Source organism: Colobus angolensis, unplaced genomic scaffold, assembly GCF_000951035.1.
Source record: "Colobus angolensis palliatus isolate OR3802 unplaced genomic scaffold, Cang.pa_1.0 Scaffold3, whole genome shotgun sequence".
Lineage (NCBI taxonomy): Eukaryota > Metazoa > Chordata > Mammalia > Primates > Cercopithecidae > Colobus > Colobus angolensis.
In genome coordinates, this window is record NW_012116265.1 from 2,061,986 (window position 1) to 2,082,516 (window position 20,531).

The 20,531-nt window shown below is 37.8% G+C and overlaps 1 protein-coding gene across 3 annotated transcripts in view; it reads left to right on the forward strand.

The window, feature by feature from the left end:
• SMEK1 (SMEK homolog 1, suppressor of mek1 (Dictyostelium)) overlaps positions 1–19,409 on the forward strand; it is a 57,181-nt gene extending 37,772 nt beyond the window's left edge. For 2 of the 3 annotated variants that reach the window (XM_011949409.1, XM_011949411.1), the window contains 10 exons: positions 16–132; positions 581–736; positions 3,511–3,642; positions 3,746–3,848; positions 5,827–5,985; positions 11,362–11,531; positions 14,283–14,425; positions 14,911–15,101; positions 15,870–16,096; positions 18,157–19,409. In XM_011949409.1, the coding sequence (XP_011804799.1) occupies positions 16–132; positions 581–736; positions 3,511–3,642; positions 3,746–3,848; positions 5,827–5,985; positions 11,362–11,531; positions 14,283–14,425; positions 14,911–15,101; positions 15,870–16,096; positions 18,157–18,267 (1,509 nt within the window). In that variant the 3' untranslated portion in view covers positions 18,268–19,409. The remainder of the gene's footprint in view (positions 1–15; positions 133–580; positions 737–3,510; positions 3,643–3,745; positions 3,849–5,826; positions 5,986–11,361; positions 11,532–14,282; positions 14,426–14,910; positions 15,102–15,869; positions 16,097–18,156) is intronic. The other variant, XM_011949410.1, reaches the window with a different exon arrangement.
• Positions 19,410–20,531: the final 1,122 nt, after the last annotated feature.

Consider the following 20,531-nt stretch of genomic DNA (forward strand, 5'->3'; position numbering starts at 1 on the left):
TTTTTCTAATTTCAGGTTAACTTTTTAAAAGAATTTTGTGCGTTTTCCCAAACGCTACAGCCTCAAAACAGAGATGCTTTTTTCAAGACTTTGTCAAACATGGGCATATTACCAGCTTTAGAAGTCATCCTTGTAAGTTTTGTGTCTCCTCATTTTTAATTACCATTTTTTAATCCCAAAATTAATATTTTTAATGTAACATGCAAATATTCTATTATAGCCAATATTTAATCTTAGCTGGGTAGTTCATTAAGTAAATGAAGCTATAAAATTGCAATGTTAGACAGTTTTCACACAGTATTAAAAGAATGCAGTTAAAGGAATTTTCCATAATTTAATGATAATTTGTCAGCTTTGCAGCTTATTAGCTGAAATGTTAAAATAGAAAGGCAAACAAAAATACATGATTTAGAAAATACAGTTTTATCCATACGATAAGAGTTTTATATGCAGAAGAATTTCTTTGACCTTTCTTTTACATTGCAGTTTTTTCATATGTTTTGTTAGGTTTAGATATTTACATAGCTATAGGTTCCATATTTTTATAATTATAGGAGAAATAAATGCTTTTTGTCTGCAGGGCATGGATGATACACAGGTGCGAAGTGCTGCTACTGATATATTCTCATACTTGGTTGAATATAATCCATCCATGGTACGAGAGTTTGTCATGCAGGAGGCACAACAGAATGATGATGTAAGTAAGAAGTTAACAGAGCAAAAAATAACCAGCAAGGTAAATATTATTTGTACTAATAGTAAGTATTTATACATAGGAAGCTATAACTGTTTTTATTATTCACTTTTAAGATTTAAATTGTTGCTGTTTGGGAAAAGTGTAGCCATAATATCAGATGAGTTATTGTTCCTCTAAATTTGTTCCTGTCTCAGTTTATCAGTTTGTCCTACAGAAATTATTTATGTTCGTTTAAATTGCCTTTTAAAATGTTAATGTCACTTTTTTTTTTGGTTGTTTTTTTTTTTTTTTTAATTCTGAAGTCAACTTGCTATGTTGTTTTACTTAAATCATTTAGTCAATCAGTTCTTGTATCTGGGGAATTATGAGTAAGTTACCTAGGAAAACATGGACTTTAGGGTAGATTCTCAAAATCATCAAGAATGAAGAAATGTAGCACAGTCCCTTAAAATATGTAGGGTGCTGTTTCTTTACTGCCTTGCCATAGAGAACAAGCTGTTAGTTGTTCACAAACACTCACATGTTAGCATCTGAGATATACCATATTTTAAAGTGATAGAGAAATATCCTGGTAATGTGAAGGGAGCACCTGGATCACGTAGTGCATGACATTTGAGAGCACTAAATGTGTATGCTCTTCTCCTTTATTTTAAAATAATTGAACCAATGAGTCTGATGTTTTCCTGCTTCCCCTATAACAATTTGGAAGCAACTTTTTACATAAGAATGAATAAGATATTTTGCCTTTAGGTCCTTCTTAAGGGAGGAGGGGAAAAAAGCACCCTTAAGGAAAAAAAAATCTGTTTAGAATTCCAGCCTGTGGTATTTTTACAAAATAAGAAAATAGACTGTCTTACTTTTTGAAAAGATCCTATTTTATGTATTGTGATGTCAAAAAAATGGAATGCCATGTAACTGTTACGTTTAAATTTTTATTTTTAAAGTATAGTGCAGGATAGGTGCAAAAAAGCACCAGTTCGAACTGTTGAATGTTATGTCATGTTTTTCTTTTATAAAATATTAATGTCAGCCTCAGCAACATAGCAAGACCCTCCTTTACTACAAAAGTAATTTTTAAAACTTAGGTATGGTGGCATGCACCTATAGTCCCAGATACTCAGGAAGATGAGAAGGAAGGGTCTCTTAAGACCAGGAGTTTGACTGCAGTGAGCCATGATTGCTCCACTGTACTCCAGTCTGGGTGACAAAGCCAGACCCCATCTCAAAAAAAAAAAAAAAAATTCTGCTAGAACCAAAGTATCTCTATTATTGAAAATAAAGGGCCGGGCGCAGTGGCTCAAGCCTGTAATCCCAGCACTTTGGGAGGCCAAGACGGGCGGATCACAAGGTCAGGAGATTGAGACCATCCTGGCTAACACGGTGAAACCCCGTCTCTACTAAAAAATACAAAAAAATAGCCGGGCAAGGTGGCGGGCACCTGTAGTTCCAGCTACTCGGGAGGCTGAGGCAGGAGAATGGCGTAAGCCTGGGAGGCGGAGCTTGCAGTGAGCTGAGATCCGGCCACTGCACTCCAGCCTGGTCGACAGAGCGAGACTCCGTCTCAAAAAAAAAAAGGAAAATAAAGGCTTTTGTTGGTCCCCTTAACCCATGAGCTGAACATGGGAACATATATGGATATACCTCAAAATACTTACACACAGTAGGACTCTTTCTTTTTTTCTGTTTTGCAGCAGAATAACATTTCAGTCAATAGGACTCTTGATTCCCACTCTTCTTGATCATCATTTCAGTCTACTGTCTCCATTTTCTCTATCCCTTGTCCATCCTGCCTTTGCACACACATAGGCAGGAGCAGGGATTTTCTCACTGAATCCCTCTCGAGCTTACTTACTACTTAGGTGAGGAATACCAGTCATAATAGGACCTCAGGAAAACCAGCCATCTATTTTCTTTGATATTTAGAATGTGTATAATCCATTTGTTCTCTGCACTCTCTAAATACCATAGTCTCATTTTCTCCAATTTCAGACATTCAGATAATTTTTTCCTAAATTTATTTTAAAAGGAAATTTTATGTCACTTTTACAAATGGAGAACATATATCATTGGCCATAAATAGAAGGAATCTATAAAGATAAAAGCAATAGACTGGGCACGGTGGCTCACGCCTGTAATCCCAGCACTTTGGGAGGCCCAGGTGGGTGGATCACCTGAGGTAGGGAGTTCAAGACCAGCCTGACCAACATGGAGAAACCCCGTCCCTACTAAAAGTACAAAATTAGCTGGGCGTGGTGGCGCATGCCTGTAATCTCAGCCACTAGGGAGGCTGAGGCAGGAGAATTGCTTGAACCCAGGAGGTGGAGGTTGTAGTGAGCCGAGATTGAGCCATTGCGCGCCAACCTAGGCAATAAGAGCGAAACTCCGTCTCAAAGTAAAATAAGATAAAATAAAAATAAAAGCAATGAAAGTAGAATGATGTTGTAAATCCTACCTAAATATTCTTACTGTTAAAGCTATGGTCATAAAACCCACTGGCTTTCTTCAAAAGGTAGATTACGTTATTAGAAAGTTGTAAAGATTTGTTATCACCAAACTAAAACCTTGCTTTTGCTTTAATCAGAGGAATTTAAAGATAATAGACAAGAAATTTATATTTAGGGCTATGTCCCTGTACCACACTTTGGGGAATGAAACAGTCATATATCCTATCAGGTAACTGAGTTAAATATTTCACTTTCCAATTAACAAAACACCTTGAGCCTAGGTATAATGCTGTGGTATGTGTCTTAGTTTTTGCTTTTTCCATTCTCTCATAATAAGTGATTCTGAGTATATCTGTTTTTTCTCTCCAGGATATTTTGCTCATCAACCTCATTATAGAACATATGATTTGTGATACAGATCCTGAACTTGGAGGAGCAGTCCAACTTATGGGCCTGCTTCGAACTTTAGTTGACCCGGAGAATATGCTAGCCACTGCCAATGTAAGCCATGAGCATTTTTGTTCTTTTCCATAGCTAGTATGTTGTGTATTGCTGGTGGGAACCAGTGCGGTTAAAGTTCATGGAAATGTTTTTGATTCCTTAGAAAACAGAAAAGACTGAATTTCTGGGTTTCTTCTACAAGCACTGTATGCATGTTCTCACTGCTCCTTTACTAGCGAATACGACAGAAGACAAACCTAGTAAAGGTAAGATAATTCAGGTTGGTAGTTAAGTTCTCTGTTCTTGAATGCTGAATTCAAAATTGTTGTTAAGTAATCTTGTTAGGAGGCAGTTAGCGGGAGGTAGAGGCTGGGAGGACACACCTTTTAAAAAGTCGTAGTCTTTAAAAGTTCAAACCATCAGGTTAACATAGAGGTCTTAATAATTTGTTTGTTTGTTTTTATCAAAAACAACCTGGAGTGTTAATAATGTATTTTGAAAAGAAAGGTTCATGATAAAAATTTCCCTAAAAGGCCTGTAATTCCAGCACTTTGGGAGACCTAGGCAGATGGATCATGAGGTCAGGAGATTGAGACCATCCTGGCTAACATGGTGAAACCCCGTCTCTACTAAAAAAATACAAAAAAAAATTAGGTAGGCGTGGTGGCAGGCACCTGTAGTCTCAGGAGAATGGCGTGAACCTGGGAGACGGAGCTTGCAGTGAGCCGAGATCGCACCACTGCACTCCAGCCTGGGCAACAGAGCGAGACTCCATCTCAAAAAAAAAAAATTTTTCCCTAAAAGTACTCTAATCAGGTAACAGAAACATGTAAAAGAAATAAGATAATTTTTTGTTGAACAATATTTGTATTCAGTTTGTGTCTACACTGGTGAAATAGAAGGCAGTAGGTATGAAAAAATTCATTTTAAATTATATTCCAGATATATAGACAGAGCTAGGATTTTTGCACAGTATTAAGCTACTTTTATTTATATTAAAGATATGTTAAGGTTTGTTATTTTTGCATTTTATTCATTAGAGCTTTAACGCATATATGTGTGTGTTTAATTTAGGAGGTAGTTTTAGGTCTTCATTCGGAAATTGCTTAGTTAAGCTTTAGGAATAAAGATATTATTTTGTTGTTTGAAAATTTTTTTTTTTTTTTTTGGAGCCGAATCTTGCTGCCCAGGCTGGAGTGCGGTGGCGTGATCTCGGCTCACTGCAGCCTCTGCCTCCCAGGTTCAAGCAATTCTCCTGCCCCAGCCTTCTGAGTTGTTGGGATTACAGGTGCCCGCCACCATGCCTGGCTAATTTTTTGTATTTTTAGTAGAGGCGGGGTTATCACCATGTTGACCAAGCTGGTCTCAAACTCCTGGCCTCAAGTGATCTGCCCGTCTTGGCCTCCCAAAGTGCTGGGATTATGGGTGTGAGCCACCACGCCCAGCCTTGAATTCTTAATATAGCATAATTAACTTATAGCACTCACATAAAATACATATTAAATTTACTTTTTGTGTAACTCCAGAATCAAGTTCATGAAATGTGAATGTCCATTTTTCTTACCTGCTTTATTCATATTAGGGTAAAGCTTGAGGCTTCTTTCCAAACCACATGTTCTATTCCTCCAACCTTTATTAAGATGAGAACTCATTGTGATTTTGTGGAAGGACTGTGTTATAATCCAAATGTGGGGGAATGAACAAAAAGTCTTTCAGAGGCTTGCTGCCTGGTGAGGAGTAAAGATAATTCAATTATTATAGTTCAGTATAGACTCGTTACAAGTAGTAAAGGAGTCACAAAACACACTGTGGAATCAAGGGAACAGGGAGACAGAGTCATTGCACCAAAGATGACACGGTGTCTGGCAGAACCTCATATAGTATATCTGTTGGAGAACATGCTAAGATACCTGGTAGAGGGTCCTTGAATTTTGAAATAAGGCAGATACTCTAGATTTGTATCCTAACTCTGCCTTACTAACTTTTCCAACTTGGGTCTAGGTAGTTTAATAGGCTCATAATGTGAAACCAATTCCCTGTAGGGTTGTTAAAATTAAATAAAAAAAGTAAAGCACCATTCCTGGCACATGTTAGGAATTTGGTAAATGCTGATTTCGTCCTCCCTAAAATTAATATATTTTGGTTAATAGAAGGGATTTTACTTGATTAGAATTTGAGTTCTTATATTTTAAAAGGAAAAATGTTAGTCATTAAATATAATTAGTTGTGTTTGGTTTCTTTTAGATGATTTTCAGACTGCCCAACTATTGGCACTTGTATTGGAATTGTTAACATTTTGTGTGGAGCACCACACCTACCACATAAAGAACTACATTATTAATAAGGATATCCTCCGGAGAGTGCTAGTTCTTATGGCCTCGAAGCATGCTTTCTTGGCATTATGTAAGTGTTAGAATTATTTATCATCTTTGTATATTGTCATGTTGTTGGTATTTTTACATCTTATTGCCCAAATGAAAAGACCACTGATTACAAGTCAGGAGATCTGGGTCGTAATACTAGCTCTGCCACTGATTATGCAGGTTTGCCGCACTGAGCAGGTGTTTTTCTTGACTCTCTTCTTACTCAATATACAGTAAAGGAGTAGAATGTATCTACAGTGTTGTATTCCATTACTAAAACAGCACCATTGATCATTTTACCTTGGATATTTTGTAGCAGGGGTGGCAGACTACAGCTGAGGCCAGATCCAGCCGTGGCCTATGATTTTACAGCCTACAAGCTGAAACATGTTTATGTTTTTAAAAGGTGACCTGAGAAGAGGGAAATGAATATGCTACAGAGACCATATGTGGCCCACAAAGCCTAAAATATGTACTAGGTGGACATTTGTGAAAACATTTGTAGACTCTTTTAGAGCAATATAGTCTCATAATAAGATTGTTCTTAGACATAAATTTTTCAAAAATTGACTTTCACAGTGTTAAGACCCTAGTTTGTTAGAGAAAACTATGTTTCTGAATTGAAAATAGGTTAATTCAGAATGTTCTTTATCAAGCAGCAGCCAGACATCTCAGGTAATGGGTTTCCGTATGTAAGTGGTTCTTATTGGTAAGTTGTTAGACCAAATTTAGGGGCACCCTAGAGGTTCTGTGAGAGATTTCTGCTGGTAATTTAATTTTTGCCTTTTGATTTTTAAAGGTAAGTTTGAGTGTTTTTTGTTGTTGTTCTAAGCAGTCATAGTCATGCACTAATTAGAGGCCTGAATATATATCCGTTTTTGCTAATCTTCATTTCTAATTGTTTTGCTTAATTGATTTTTTTAAATCCTTAAATCATAGAATTACATATTATTAAAATAATTATAAATTAAAATTTATTTAAAATATATAAATAAATAAATGGCCAGGCGCAGTGGCTCATGTCTAATCTCAGCACTTTGGGAGGATGAGGCTGGCAGATCACCTGAGGTCAGGAGTTCGAGGCCCGCCTGGGTAACATGGTGAAACCCCGTCTCTACTAGAAATACAAAGCTGGGTGTGGTGGTGCATGCCTGTAGTCCCAGCTACTCGGGGGGCTGAGGCAGGAGGATCGCTTGAACCTGGGAGGCGGATGTGGCGGTGAGCTGAGATTGCGCCATTGCACTCCAGTCTGGGCAACAGAGAGAGACTGTCCCCCTACCCAAGAAAAATAATAATAAATTTTATAAAAGCAACGTTGATTTCTTTTAAAATGCATTAAACTTCCTATCAGGGCAATATTATATTCATTTTTCTCATATACCTATCACAGAAAAAGTGAGAACACCAAGGCCAAGGTTAGAGGGGGAGCTTATAGCTCTTTGACTTGTTCTTTTATGTTGACAGTAGAGTTTTGTTCAAATGTGGAAAAGGGAATTTGAGAACAGAATGGAAAAACTGAATAAATGAATAAATTTAGTTTCATTTTACCGAACATATTAAACACTACTATATTTCATTGATTCAAAAAATGTGCATTTTTACACATTATTTCTGAAATCAAGATGAGTCTCACAATTAACCTATTTATGCCTAGTGTTCCATTATTGGAATGCTAAGCTTGTGGGAGTTACTTATATCCTGCTCAAGGTCATCACCCAGGTCTGATTTTTTTTTTTTTACAAAAAAAAAAATTTGCAACCTCTAGCATAAATGGGTTCATGGCATGTCATTATAATTGGTAGCTCAATCAGTGGCATCTTAGATTTGATTACTGTCTTACATCTGGTGTACTAGGAAAATGAAGATGGTTATGACCTGGACTTGGCCATCAATGGAATCAGTTCATTAGGAGGAGAGAGTCATGTGAAAATCAAAATGCAACAGTAATAAGCACTATATTGAGAGTGTTTGGATGCATAGTGGAAATAATTCGTTATAATTTAATGAGGCAGATGAAAAATTTCACCCAAGTGGTAACTTGAGTTGTGTCTTGGTCATGGGAGAGTGTTGCATTCTTGGTTGAATATACAGTGAAGATGTTAGTTGGATTAAAAAAGTGTGGACAAAGTATATTTGGTCTTTTTTTTTCTTTTTTCTTTTTTTTTTTTAATTTTTGAGACAGAGTCTCACTCTGTCGCCTTGGCTGGAGTGCAATGGCGCGATCTCAGCTCACTGCAACCTCCGCCCCCCAGGTTCAAGCGATTCTCCTGCCTCAGCCTCCTGAGTAGCTGGGATTACAGAAGCACACCACCACGCCCAGCTAATTTTTGTATTTTTAATAGAGATGGGGTTTCACCATGTTGGTCAGGCTGGTCTTGAACTGCTGACCTCGTGATCCGCCTGCCTCAGCCTCCCAAAGTGCTGGGATTCAGGCGTGAGCCACCGTGCCTAGCCTACTTGGTCATTTTTAAAGAGAGTCAGGACAATGCAGCTGAAAGGAAAGAACTTTTCTTTAGTTCAGTTCCTCATTTCATTATTTTGCTTGCAGTATTACAAAGAAAATTTCTCATAATCTAATGAGAACTATGGAGAGAATCTTTTAAGTAAATGAAAGTTTATTGTTCGAAACTGTGTTAGCAAAATCTTAGTTATGTTTCATTGTTGATATTTTCCAAACTGAGTCAGGTTATGGTTAAACCTAACTCTTTGAAATGACTTCTTGGTGTACCTCTCTTCCCAGGGTTGATACATAAGTATCTTCCTAACAGAGATGCCTGTCATTAGGAACAAGGTTTTTAGAGCTGGCTTTATAGTATGCAATAGGAGTTTTTATCAAAGCTATCTAAAAACTAAAATAAATTTGAGAAAATTTAAGATATTTGTGGTTCTTCTGAAAAAAGTGTACTTTGAAGTATTAGGTGTAGTATTTTTTAAGGGAGAGTTTATTGATATTTAAGTTTAGATGCACATACATAAATATAGACAGTAATGAGCAGTTAAATGTAACAGTTTGGGAATTTAGGGAGCTTTTTTTTTTTTTATATTTGCTGCTGCTTAATTAGTATACTTTGTCATATTTAAAGACAGCTACTTAAGTATGTGGGTGTGTCTAGCAATCCTTTCTAAACTCAGTCTTTATAGGCTAAGTGTCAGATCTGTCAATTTCCTTGGCCTTATTAAGTTCCTTGGATCTTACATTATAGCCCTTTAGCTCATACTTTTATGTTGTTTGAGGGTGTTTTGTTGTTCTTATTAAAAACATGGAAATCTTAAAAAGGAATGAAATAAAGCTTTATTGTAGAGGCATTTATTCTATCATTAGTTACAAAGTAAAAAGTCACAAATTTATTACATGGAATCTCACGTTTTATAAAGTACAGATAAATAATGTTTTTTTGAGATGGTTGAAACTAAGCACATGAGGTTCCTGGAAATGTTAATGAAGGTTAGAGATATGAGTGGAAGCAGAATGTGCTTTACATTGAAAATCCAGTGGCAATGCCAACTTGGCCTGTCCTGAAAGCTTTCTCCACTCTACTTGGAGTGACTTGACTTCCTAGATCTTACTGGTAAAATTTTGAAAGCAGCTTTTTACTCAACAGCAAAGAATAGTGGTTGGATATTTTCGATGCAGGTTTCTTTTAAGGGATGGATTTGAGTGGTAATAATACAAAGTTCTTGATATAAAAATGTAAGCGCAAATGGAAATAAGGACCAAAACAAAAAGACCACTAGAACCTCATTCTATCTACGCCAGCAGTTTCTGGATAGAAGTGCTTTTAAAGAAGTGCGGTGGTGCCCATCTGCATTCCCTTGTCTTAGTGAATTTCAGGAAAAGAGTTTTTCACTCACCTAGGAATTACAGTCAGACAAGAGGAGTCAGTGTGTGCGTTTGTGTGTGTGTTATGGTAGGACACAAGTCTCCACAAAGCCTGCAAAGTTGGAGTACAAATTCTTAAAATAGTAATACTCCTGCCTCAGTTACTACAAGTTTAAAATGTGGTCTGTTAGCATGAGCTGTAAAGTACTGATTTTTATTCCTAACAAATGGAAATGCCTCAGTAAGTTCCTTTGTCAAATAAGCTTAAAAATACAAACTGAAAATATTGTTTTGGGAAAATAAACCCTTGTTCGGCTTTGACTTATCACACAGAAAGATGCCTCTTAGTGTTTAAAATGTCTTAGTTCACCATGATTATGTTTTTAAAAATATTCAGTAGTTTAAAAATAAAATGCAATTATTATTCTATAAACTATTTAGAAACTCCCTGCCCAGAGTGTTTCTTAAGAAAGATACACTCTTAAATAAGTTGCATTGTTAAGGCAGTTAATAACTGTACCTAATTGGGCATTCACTTGTGGACCTCTTTTCTGCCAACTAAAGAAAAATTGAGCTGCTTTACTCCTCTGCCTTCCCACCCAGAAACCGTGTCAGCATGGTTGCCTGGCTACCTGCTCATGAAGGACTTGATTAATAGCAAATTGGCAATTTAACGAGCCACTTCCATGATCTCCAAAGAAACCAAAATACAAACACAATATTTAATCTTGCCAACCGAAGACGATGTGACTGCATGAAGTGAGTATGCTTTTTTGCACTGTTTACAATAACTGGGGCATTAACTTACTGATAATTCCATTTAGGTAAAGAGGGCTTTGTTGAAGTCTAGCTGTCTGAGTATATTTGTGTCTTGACGAATGGTGACTTAAGTAACTCCCCATACCTCAAGATGTAAATATACCTTTTAATCTGTAAGTTAAAGCCTAATTAATTATGAAAATGAAAACTAGAAAAAAATTAAAAAGCATACTCGCTACAATAAGCATAGAGGACCACATTTTAAATAATATCCTCTAAATTTATTTCTAAACTATGGCAAGGCAAATTTTGGGTCACGCAGATTTTTGTGGGTTTATGGCCTTTCGACAGCCACATCTACAAATAAATAAAATTTCCATGAACTACGATGCAAAATAATAAGAGTGTCCAAAAATATTAAAGATCAAATTATTAGTGGATTGCCCTAATAACACTTTTTTTCTATTAAGGTGGATATAAAAGGTCATGTTGAATTTTTTCATCTTAAGTAGTGTGATAGGTTCATTCGTTTGTCTTAGCTCTTATTTTAGATGTAAATTACATTTTGGTCATTAGTAACTGGTTTATTTTCAGGATTTTTCTGGCTTTCTAAGACTTGTGTTCTATGATGACATATACTACTTTTAGAAGACATTTTTCTGATAACACTTTCATAATCCTTATCTTCAGGTTCACAGTTCCAGAAGTGCAAACATCACAAATAATTGTTGATATGTGTTAAATAGTTTTTCTTGGTTTGATGGTTTGTTTTGTTTGGTAAGTCTAAAGTATGGAAGCGTGGTATGTGATTTAAATAACAATGCCTCTGTGTTTCAGGTGCCCTTCGTTTTAAGAGAAAGATTATTGGATTAAAAGATGAGTTTTACAACCGCTATATAATGAAAAGTTTTTTGTTTGAACCAGTAGTCAAAGCATTTCTCAACAATGGATCCCGCTACAATCTGATGAACTCTGCCATAATAGAGATGTTTGAATTTATTAGAGTGGTAGGTTCTGTATTTTTAATTAGAATTTTCATTTTAATTGTTTGAGAAAATTGAATATGCATTACCTAGTATTTTGGCTTATTTATATAATATTCCTTATATAATATTTGCTTCCTTATAATAATATTTCCTCATATAATATATAAGCTTCCTTATATAATATTTGGAGATTTTTAAAAAAAAAAAAAAAGTACCAACAGCCTGTGAGAGATTTGATTCAAGCTACGTCTTACCTCTCAGCAGCTACAAATCTTTTGTAGCAGGGGTCTTCAACCGCTTGGTGGTGGACCAGTCCATAACCTGTTAGGAACCAGGCTGCACAGCAGGAAGTAAGCTGCAGGCAAGCAGGCATTACTGCCTGAGCTCCACCTCCTGTCAGATCAGCAACAGCATTAGACTCTCCTAGGAGCATGAACCCTTTGGTTAACTGTGAGGTGGAACAATTTCATCTCCGAAACTGTGCGCCCCCCGCCCCCACCCTGACCCCAGTTTGTGGAAAAATTGTCTTTCGTGAAACCAAAAAGGTTAGGGACTGCTGCTTTGTAGGATGGTCACAGTAATCATTTTAAGAAAGCAAAACTATACTTGACAGATAAGCATTTGAATGTGTTTTTCTTAGCTTACACATTTCTAAAGACCAATTTCATAATACTCCTTATTCTCTAGTAATGTAATGAGCTAGTGGTTCTCATTGATGCTGTGCAAATTTATCTGGCATGGCTTTTTGTTTTGTTTTTTTTAGAGACAGGGTTTTGCTATGTTGCCCAGCTGGGCTCAAATGATCCTCCCATCTCAGCCTCACAAGTAATTGAGACTGTAGGTGCATACCATAGTACGTGGATGTCATGCTTTTTTAAAAGTTGGGATAAAATAATACATAACATTAAACTTGCTATTTTAACCATTTTAAAGTATACATTCACATTGTTGTGCAGCCATCACTATTATCCGTCTCCAGAACTTTTCTGTAACATGCTCTTTTTGGGGTGTGGGGACAGAGTCTCTGTTACCCAGGCTGAAGTGCAGTGCCATGATCTTAACTCACTGCACGTTCCACCTCCCAGGTTCATGCGATTCTTGTGCTTCATCCTCTTGAGTAGCTGGGATTATAGACATGCACCACCACACCTGGCTAATTTTTGTATATTTAATAGAGATAGGGTTTCACTATGTTGGCCAGGCTGGTCTTGACCTCCTGACCTCAGGTGATCTGCCCACCTCGGCCTCCCCAAGTGCTGGGATTACAGGCATGAGCCTCTTCACCCAGCCTGTGACATGCTTTTAAAATAAGCATGGCTACTGTGTGTGCTCACTTGGAAGTGGGAACTAAACTTTGAGTACACATGGAAGTAAAGAAGGGAACAACAGCAGATACCAGGGCCACTTGAGGGTAGAGAGTGGGAGAAGGTGAGCATTGAAAAACTACCTATTGGGTACTATGCTTACTACCTGGGTGATGAAATAACCTATACACCAAACCCCTGTGACAGGCAGTTTACCCATATAACAAATACACACATGGACCCCTGAACCTAAAATAAAAATTGATTAATAAAACATAAATGTCCATGGCCAGGGATAGTGGCTTATACCTGTAATCCCAGCACTTTGGTAGGCCAAGGCAGATTGCTTGAGGCCAGGAGTTAGAGACTAACTCAGGCAACATATCAAGGCCCCATCTCTACAAAATTTTTTCTTTAAAATTTAGCCTTGTATAGTGGTGCATGTCTATAGTCCTAGCTGCTCGGGAGGCTGAGGCGGGAGGATTGCTTGAGCCCAGGAGTTCAAGGCTGCAGTGAGCTATGATCATACCACTATATCTCAACCTGGGTGCCAGAGCGAGACCCCATCTCTTAAAAAAATAAAATACACATACCCAGCCCACACATCAGGATCAGAATCACCTAGGGCAAGACCTGGGCATTTACTTTGTAAAGACCCATAGATAGCTGGGCGCAGTGGCTCATACCTGTAATCCTAGCACTTTGGGAGGCAGAGGCGGGTGGATCACCTGAGGTCAGGAATTTGAGATCAGCCTGACCAACATGGAGAAACCCCATCTCTACTAAAAATACAAAATTAGCCAGGCATGGTGGTGCATGCCTGTAATCCCAGCTACTTGGGAGGCTGAGGCAGGAGAATCGCTTGAATCTAGGAGGCAGAGGTTACAGTGAGCCGAGATCACACCATTGCACTCCAGCCTGGGCAACAAGAGCAAAACTCCATCCTAAAAAAAAAAAAAAAGACCCATAGATAAATTGGGGACTATTATAGTAGCCAATGTATGTTATTCCCATTTTTTATTGTTTGGCTATCTCTAAGATTATGTAATTTTTTGAAATTAAGCTACTTGGCCGGGCGCAGTGGCTCAAGCCTGTAATCCCAGCACTTTGGGAGGCCGAGACGGGCGGATCACGAGGTCGGGAGATCAAGACCTTCCTGGCTAACACGGTGAAACCCCGTCTCTACTAAAAAATACAAAAAACTAGCCAGGCGAGGTGGCGGGCGCCTGTAGTCCCAGCTACTCGGGAGGCTGAGGCAGGAGAATGGCCTCAACCCGGGAGGTGGAGCTTGCAGTGAGCTGAGATCTGGCCACTGCACTCCAGCCCGGGCGACAGAGCGAGACTCCGTCTCAAAAAAAAAAAAAAAAAAAGAAAGAAATTAAGCTACTTTTGGTGGGTATGAATTTAAGCCTCATCTTGCTAAAATGACATTTTCCTATCATTTTTTCATTACTATTCTTTTCTGTAGGAAGATATAAAATCATTAACTGCTCATGTAATTGAAAATTACTGGAAAGCACTGGAAGATGTAGATTATGTACAGACATTTAAAGGATTAAAACTGAGATTTGAACAACAAAGAGAAAGGCAAGATAATCCCAAACTTGACAGGTAAATTACCATACATTTAAACATACTCGTTCAACATCAAGTTGTTTGGTAGTGGCTTTATTGTTTATTTGATATTATTTGGCTTGACAAGGAACTGGGAAATCAGCAGATAGCAAATAGAAATTGTAGCTTCCTGTAAGGGTCAGCATAAATGTTTCCCTGAAGATTTAGCTGGTTGTTAGTATCTCAGGCATGTATCAAGCTAGATAATGAAAAAAAACAAAAAGACCAAACAGTGGCAGTGAGGCTTCATGTGTTCAAAATAAAATCAGAGCATTATATTACTTGCTTTGAATTTACAACTTACTAAGGTTACAAATTATTCTTTAAAATTGTGTACATTAATCTAAATACCTGGATTTACATTGATATTTTAATATTTGTAAATTTCTTGTTAATTCCCTATGTTAAGTTTAATAAGTGATCTGTAACAGTACAATTAAGTCCATATATGATTGTATTTACTCTTTCTTCTCTGCTCGTAGCATGCGTTCCATTTTGAGGAATCATAGATATCGAAGAGATGCCAGAACACTAGAAGATGAAGAAGAGATGTGGTTTAACACAGATGAAGATGACATGGAAGATGGAGAAGCTGTAGTGTCTCCATCTGACAAAACTAAAAATGATGATGATATTATGGATCCAATAAGTAAATTCATGGAAAGGAAGAAATGTATGTTGAAAAAAAATGGGCAAGAGAAAATTAAGGCTTTCTCACTCTAGATTTATTCTTATTTCTTGACAAAATGATTAGTTAATATTTGCTTGGAATGTGTGATGGCATAAGTTTTAAAGACTCCATTGCTTTATGGGATGTGACTGAATAGCAGTGTTGTGCAGACATAGACTAAGTTTTCTTTTTTTTTTTTTTTTTTTTTGAGACAGAGTCTCGCTCTGTTGCCCAGGCTGGAGTGCAGTGGCCGGATCTCAGCTCACTGCAAGCTCCGCTTCCCGGGTTCACGCCATTCTCCTGCCTCAGCCTCCCGAGTAGCTGGGACTACAGGCGCCCGCCACCTCACCCAGCTAGTTTTTTTTTGTATTTTTAGTAGAGACGGGGTTTCACCGTGTTAGCCAGGATGGTCTCGATCTCCTGACCTCGTGATCTGCCCGTCTCGGCCTCCCAAAGTGCTGGGATTACAGGCTTGAGCCACCGTGCCCGGCCAGACTAAGTTTTCTTAATTTGAGTTGAATAAGGAATATACTATTTCAGGAAGGATAGCGATACTGAATATGATTCTGAGGGTTTCACTTCTTCTCTGGAGTAAGATCCAGTGAATGGAATTTTGTTCAGTGTTTTGGTGAGCTTCGTTTATAAATTGAACTTCAGTGTTTCTACCCAGTGGAGTAAGCTAGTTAAATGTATTTTAGTGTTACCTCATTTGGGGAAATTTAAAAAAGAATGAGTATGGGGGACAACTATTGACAGTATTCTCATTTTTAGTAAAAGAAAGTGAGGAAAAGGAAGTGCTTCTGAAAACAAATCTTTCTGGACGGCAGAGCCCAAGTTTCAAGCTTTCCCTGTCCAGTGGAACGAAGACTAACCTCACCAGCCAGTCATCTACAACAAATCTGCCTGGTTCTCCGGGATCACCTGGATCCCCAGGATCTCCAGGCTCTCCTGGATCCGTACCTAAAAATACATCTCAGACGGCAGCTATTACTACAAAGGTACATTTTTGACTCCCATTTTGCCCCCTTTTTTCCCCGATTTAAGCTTTCTCAACAATAATTTTTACTAAGATTCCCTTTGGTTACTGCCACCTAGAACTGATTTAACATTTGTGAACTAGAGGATGAGTCCCCCCCACCACTTGAACTTACATAAATGTTGAGAAATTTCTGAAAGTTTTTTTTATGACCAATGCAAAAGTCTGAATATAGTGTGAATTCTCACTTGGGTATTTTGCATTTTAGAACTGCAACTTCAAATTTGTATGTCAGAACATTTACAGAAATGTTTAAGGTTTTCAGTTATTCTCGAATAAATTTTCCTAACTAATACTGAGATAAAGCCTTTGTGGGGAAATAATAATCTAAATATCTGAATACTTCTGACTTGACTTTGCCAGTTATGGTTTATTTTTTTTAAGAAAACTTAAACATTTACTGTCACTAACATTTCATATAAGAAAAGAACAAGGCCAGGTGCTGTGGCTCATAAGGGCCCAGCACTTTGGGAGGCCAAGGCGGGTGGGTCACAAGGTCAGGAGATCAAGACAATTTTGGCTAACACAGTGAAACCCCGTCTCTACTAAAAATACAAAAATTTAGCCGGGCGTGGTGGCGGGCTCCTGTAGTCCCAGCTAATCTGTAGTCCCAGCTACTCTGGAGGCTGAGGCAGAAGAATGGAGTGAACCTGGGATGCGGAGCTTGCAGTGAGCTGAGATCGGCGCCATGGAACTCCAGCCTGTGCAACAGAAAGAGACTCGGTCTCAAAAAAAAAGAACAAAATCTTAATAAGAAAAATGTAGAGAACATGCAATCTCCGAATAAAACCAGTTTTGGGGGCTCCTTATGCCAACCACCCTTTTCTTTTGAGACATAATATATTGATTATTGGGCTAGCAGACTAGCAGTTAAAAGACTGGCATTTGGGAATCACTGATCTAAATCAGACATGTAATGCCCATTCAGTCTTTTTTTTTCTGGCCTGAGCTGTAGAGTCCTAATGGCTAAGAAGTGAATCTGAGACGTGCTTGAGAGCAGAGCAATGTGAATTTTTCCCTTAGCATCTAAATAAAGCAAGGGGCAGTGGTTTCTGGTGAAGGAGCAGGGCCAAAAGGACACCCAGATGAAATGATGAGGAAGAGTCAAGGTAGAACTGCTTTCCTAACTTCTAATAGAATAGCCTGTCTACCCTCATTTCTGGTGGTCTCTTTATCTGCTGCAGCTTTCATTTTAGTACTTTTTTTTTTCTCCTTTTCTTGAGACAGAGTCTCTGTCTGTCACCCAGGCTGGAGTGCAGTGGCGTGATCTTGGCTCACTGCAATCTTCACCTTCCGGATTAAAGCGATTCTTGTGCTTCGGCCTCCCAAGTAGCTGGGATTACAGATGTGCACCACCACGCCTGGCTAATTTTTGTAATTTTATTAGAGACAGAGTTTCAGCATGTTAATTAACAGGCCAGGCTGGTCTCGAACTCCTGTCCTCATGTGATCCCTCTGCCTCAGCCTCCCAAAGTGCTGGAATTATAGGCATGCATCACCACACTCAGTCTCATTTTTATACTATTTTAGACTTTATGTTCAAAAAATTTTTAATGTGCTATTAAGTCTTGAAATATTTTTCATTCATTTTCTAACTCCTGGGTAATTTGCTAGGATTATAAACTACTTAAATGTTTTGGCTTTAGGTTGGGTGCAGTGGCTCATACCTGTAATCCCAGCACTTTGGGAGGCCAAGGTGGGTGGATCACCTGAGGTCAGGAGTTCAAGACCGGGCTGGCCAACATGACAAAACCTTGTCTCTAGTAAAAATACAAAAATCAGCCAGGCGTGGCGGTGGGCGCCTGTAATCCCAGCTACTCGGGAGGCTGAGGCAGGAGAATTGCTTACCCAGGAGGTGGGTTCCTGCACTTCACCGCACTCCAGCCTGGGCGACATAGCGAGACTCCGACTTTGAAAAAAAATGTACTGTGTTGGTAGGATCTGTTTTCTTTCTCCAGCCATAAAACACTGGTGTTTTTAATATGTTTTGTTTTCTGTTCTTTAATCCTTATTTCTGAACAGGGAGGCCTCGTGGGTCTGGTAGATTATCCTGATGATGATGAAGATGATGATGAGGATGAAGATAAGGAAGATACGTTACCATTGTCAAAGAAAGCAAAATTTGATTCATAATAATGGCAACGGCCTAGGATCAGTACCTGTTGAAAAAAACTGATTCTCCACCCCTCCCCCATACAAAATCCACAACAACGCGCAGTGGTCTCTTGTGAATGACTGACACAGATCAGCCTCTTACACTTGGCTTCTGCTCATCAAGTGCCAATTCAATGGAGCAGGAGGAGGGGATATCATACATTTAGGGGAAAGACTTAAGCCTTTGAGCTCTCCAGCTTGGACCACACATTGCCCTTTTCTCAGGGAAGGAAATGGAAACAAAAAGCCAACAGGGCAGGGGTTTTGTAAGTGGAACTCTGGATTGACTGGTCAGTTGCTACAATCAGAATACGCTTTCTTGGACCATGTTTGAGACTCAGAAGAATGGGCTTTTCTGCCATAATTCTTCACTAGTTAAGAATGCCAGCAGTTTCTTTGTATAAAGAGACCTGCCTTTAAAATCATACATTCTGAACATTTTAGTCAAACTACAACAGGTTTGGAAAACCTCTGTGGGGGAGGGGCGAATATAAAGTTTTCCTCTTTTTTATCTGTTCCCTTTGCCCTTCAAACTGCAGATTTTTTTTTTTTAAGTGGGGATTTCTCCCTACTTGATTAAAGATTGAGTGGAATTCTAGATGTGGTCATCTGTGTCATAATTTTTTTGTTTTATTTTGTTTTTGATTTTTTTTTCCTCCCCTGAGTGTATGCTTAGTTGTTGAGTATATATATTTGGGACCATTAAAACTTTTTTTGATGTAATATAACCTAACGTTGTGCTGGTACCTGTTTTACCATGTGTAATTTTTGTTCTACATCACAGTTCTTAATTTGTTTAGAGTTTTATGAAAGATGGTATAGTTTTTATTGACAAAAGCAAAGTAATCTTACAACTATGTGCATACAAAAGCAATACTATTTTGTGACTAAATATTTTATATTAAAATTTACATCAGCAACTGTCTTGAGAATTCAGGGAAATAGAGTGGAATTTAAAACTTCAACAGTTTTGTTAAATCTAGAAACATGAAATTAGTATTCCAAAGAGATTCTGAAATTTCTTTTCTTGGGGAAATGACGGTACATTAAGTCAAAATTGAGGATGGATGATTTAAAAACATTTGACTTTTGAATAATAAAAAGAAAAGTGAAGAGTAAGAGAAATTGTATTAGTTGTATGTTTTCTTGTTTTTGTTTTTAACTACTCCCTTTGGAGTACCAGTTTGACTTGTAAGTGGTGGTTTCTAAATAAATACCTGGCCAGAGGACCATCACCCTTTAAATAGGTTCTTTTTGTTGTCTTAGATGTGATCAAATTCTTTCAAGGAAAATGAAAATAACTCTACTTACCCTCACTTTTTAAAGTAAAGAGTTTAGAACTTAAGAATATATTTTCAAATGTGAGTAAAACTTCATATCCTGGAAAGGATGCTATTTTAAGTATCATATACTTTAACTGAGTATCTAGCAAGCACTGTGTGCTTCTCTATCTTGTCTTGTTTATTCCTCAGTAAATTCTAATGGTGGTACCAAAAACAAGACTATATTGAATAGTTGGATAGAAAACCAGAAAGTGTCAACTTGCTACAGTCATTAAAAGTTTTATTATTGGCTAATTTTTTTAACAACAAAAACGTTGGGTGCATAATTATGAGATTATATCTCACTAGAGTATAGATCTAATTCAGAGGTGCAAGTTTTGGTTATTAATAATTGAAGTTAATCAACTTACCTTGCAAATAAAGAGAAGAAAAACTCTTAGGATCTAAGCCAATTATATTATGTCTTCCTTTTTTACCTAGAAAGCCCCATGTCAAGTAATGTTTCTGCCTTAAACATACAGTTTAAAACTGACCTTTCTGGGTGATTCTTGAAACACTTATCTTGGTATTCTGCAGGTTCTTAGATTGAGGGAAGAAGCATCACTTGCTTTCACTTTGTGGTCCAGTATATTAACTGCTGGCCTTCCATAGTTAAGAGATGACTTTTCATTGATGGACTTTTGTGTTCCCTTAGTTATTAGTGATGATGGTTACTGGAATAGAAACCTGACACAAGTGTTCCTAAAACCTACACAGTAGGAGAAATGAGGTTAGAAATAGCTTGTCATCTTATGAAGGAATACTGTTAGAAAGAAATTGCTAGAAATACAACACTTCACACAGTTCCATATAATTTAAAAGTCCATACTTTGTTTTACTCTGTCACTCAGTCTGGAGTGCAGTGGTATGACCATGGCTCACTGCAGTTTTGATGTCCCAGGCTCAACTGATCCTCCTGCC